Source organism: Aspergillus nomiae (assembly GCF_001204775.2).
Source record: "Aspergillus nomiae NRRL 13137 chromosome Unknown contig00397, whole genome shotgun sequence".
Taxonomy (NCBI): Eukaryota; Fungi; Ascomycota; class Eurotiomycetes; order Eurotiales; family Aspergillaceae; genus Aspergillus; species Aspergillus nomiae.
The window spans coordinates 25622-27768 of record NW_015378452.1 but is presented as its reverse complement, the minus strand read 5'-3'; the positions used below and the strand labels follow the sequence as shown (position 1 = coordinate 27768).

The following is a 2147-nucleotide window of genomic DNA, read 5'->3' as shown; positions in this document are numbered from 1 at the left end:
AGAATACAGAAGACTCTTAAAGCACGAGATGGTCGACGGACATGCTTCACAGGAGGCAGCAGAGCGAGGCCCGCAATGCTGTCACAGTCGGCTTGAGTGACCAGAAGACGATGGAGCAGTTGTCGTCCTTTGGAAAAAAGGCCCAGGATAGCCGGAAAGACGCAGCACGTCGGCGTGCTTGGAATGAGAGTGCTGGTGGTCAAGCAGCGACTCAAGGAAGCACGGGGCAGACTGGGGGTCAGGGACAAGCATGACATCAAACAATTCCATGCTTCAACTGACAGAAGGTGACCCAAAGTTAGGCGGTTCTTCTTGAGCGGCTGTGAAGGCGTCACGAAGATGGCCTTCATAAATCTCTTTATCTTTCACCTTGCCATCAAGGAATTTTTGTATGTCCGGTGTCCAATATAGCGAGATGGTCCGTTCAAACTCCATCATCCCAGCGTCATTCAGTCTCGAGAACCTGGGCTGTATGTGCTCTAGGAAGATATTATATAATCCTTTGGGAGTTTCCAGGGCGTGAAAATACCAGAAATTCCCAGTTTCCAAGCCTTTCCTCATGATACTTGTGAGACCGGAGGTTTTATTCCCCGCCCGAGCATGAGCCTGTTCTTCCTCCTCGAAGACATTCATGAATTCGGCATGAACTTTGCTGAAAGCATCGAGATGCTCTCCATTGTATAACAGGCCCACCCCACGACTAGTGAGCCAGTAGGGCGGATGGAGCATCTCAACCGGTAGTGAACATGTCCACTCTAGATCGACGAGGGACTTAATGTTCCAGTCACTGTCGACAAAGAGGTTACTTTGATGTAGATCCGTCAAGGTCATGATAAACGGACCACGCCGGTAATCGCGGCAGGAGAAATGTGGCAGAAGAGCTCGCATAATGGTCAGTGTTGACAACTGTGCTTCACCATCGGCCTTGTCCCGTATTGAATTCGGGGCGTGGCGCAAGCGACTGTCGTGATAGGATAGCAAGTCCATAAAGTAGCTATCGCTTGTTGAATATGTAGGGTCCCTGTCCATGTTGGTGGGAACAGACTCGTTTTCTAGATGGTGAAGACGGAGCGTTAGAGGGCGATTGGTATGTTGTATAAATCCCTGATTGTCGATCGTTAGAGATCCGATGCGATCAAAAGGAGACTGAGCTAAGGATAGGATAATTTGACTCAGCCCGCGAAAAAGGTTGGTACTACGCTTTTGGTCGTGGCGTAGCTTATCCCAAGATTCAGAAAGCATCATAGTATCGGTACTTCCGACGTGATCCATGATAAGATATCCGGTTGTCAGGTTAACAGGGCAATTTCGACTTAAGTAAGGTGGTCGGAGCGGATACCCAAAAACAGACGATACTACACGGTGAATATACCATTTCAGTCGGCTGAAGAAGGGGGTTTGCTCAATTGCGGTGAACCAGGCCAGTGCTAGATTGACCCATAAATTAATCCAGCAACTCACTCACCCATGGTCCTTGCGCAAACGCAAAACCCCATAATTGAGGTATTGGTATAGAAGGACAGTTCTGCCGAAGCCAGATAAAGGTTGCAGCCTCGCAGCGAAGCTTCTCGTCTGCATTTCCTGGGTATTGAATCTCCCCGTCCTTGTATGATAAAGGAAATCTAATGAGAACCCGTTTGGGTGCATTATCATTCTGCCCGTCAATGTCAACTGGTATGCACACGTTGAAGCTCCCGGCAATCCACTCTTTGACTTCCCCGACACGGCATGTCTGCTTTTTGTTTAGGTTCATGTGATACGACACGATCGACTCGATTACGATGCGGTTCTGGTAAAGATATATATAGAACTCGAGTCGCCGTTCGGGATAGGAGAACTCTTGGAGGACATTGTCATCGTCGGCTAGGGCTGTGGAGAGACTGATCTGTCCGTGGAGAAGCGGCAGCGCGCGCTGCATGCTGACTGGTCGGATGGTTTGAGGGCTTTATGGTGCAAAAGAATGCTAGTATAGCCCTCATGTAACGTAGAAGGGTCAAGTTCACAGGGTTATACTCCCACTCACTGGCCTATTGCCTAAGAATGCGTGGAGATGAAGGACCCAAGGAGTGAGTGGAGATAGATCTGGAGAAAGGTCAACATGCCAAGGCCGCCAATCCTCTTTGGGGTTGAAGTGGTCATACGCTTGT

The 2147-nt window shown here is 49.2% G+C and overlaps 1 protein-coding gene across 1 annotated transcript; it reads right to left on the bottom strand.

Moving 5' to 3' along the window:
- Positions 1-273: 273 nt before the first annotated feature.
- ANOM_011263 (uncharacterized protein) lies at positions 274-1918 on the bottom strand (the record flags this gene model as incomplete). Its single annotated transcript, XM_015556519.1, has 2 exons — positions 274-1427; positions 1462-1918. The coding sequence occupies 2 exons, from the start codon at positions 1916-1918 to the stop codon at positions 274-276; spliced, it is 1611 nt and encodes a 536-aa protein (XP_015402832.1).
- Positions 1919-2147: the final 229 nt, after the last annotated feature.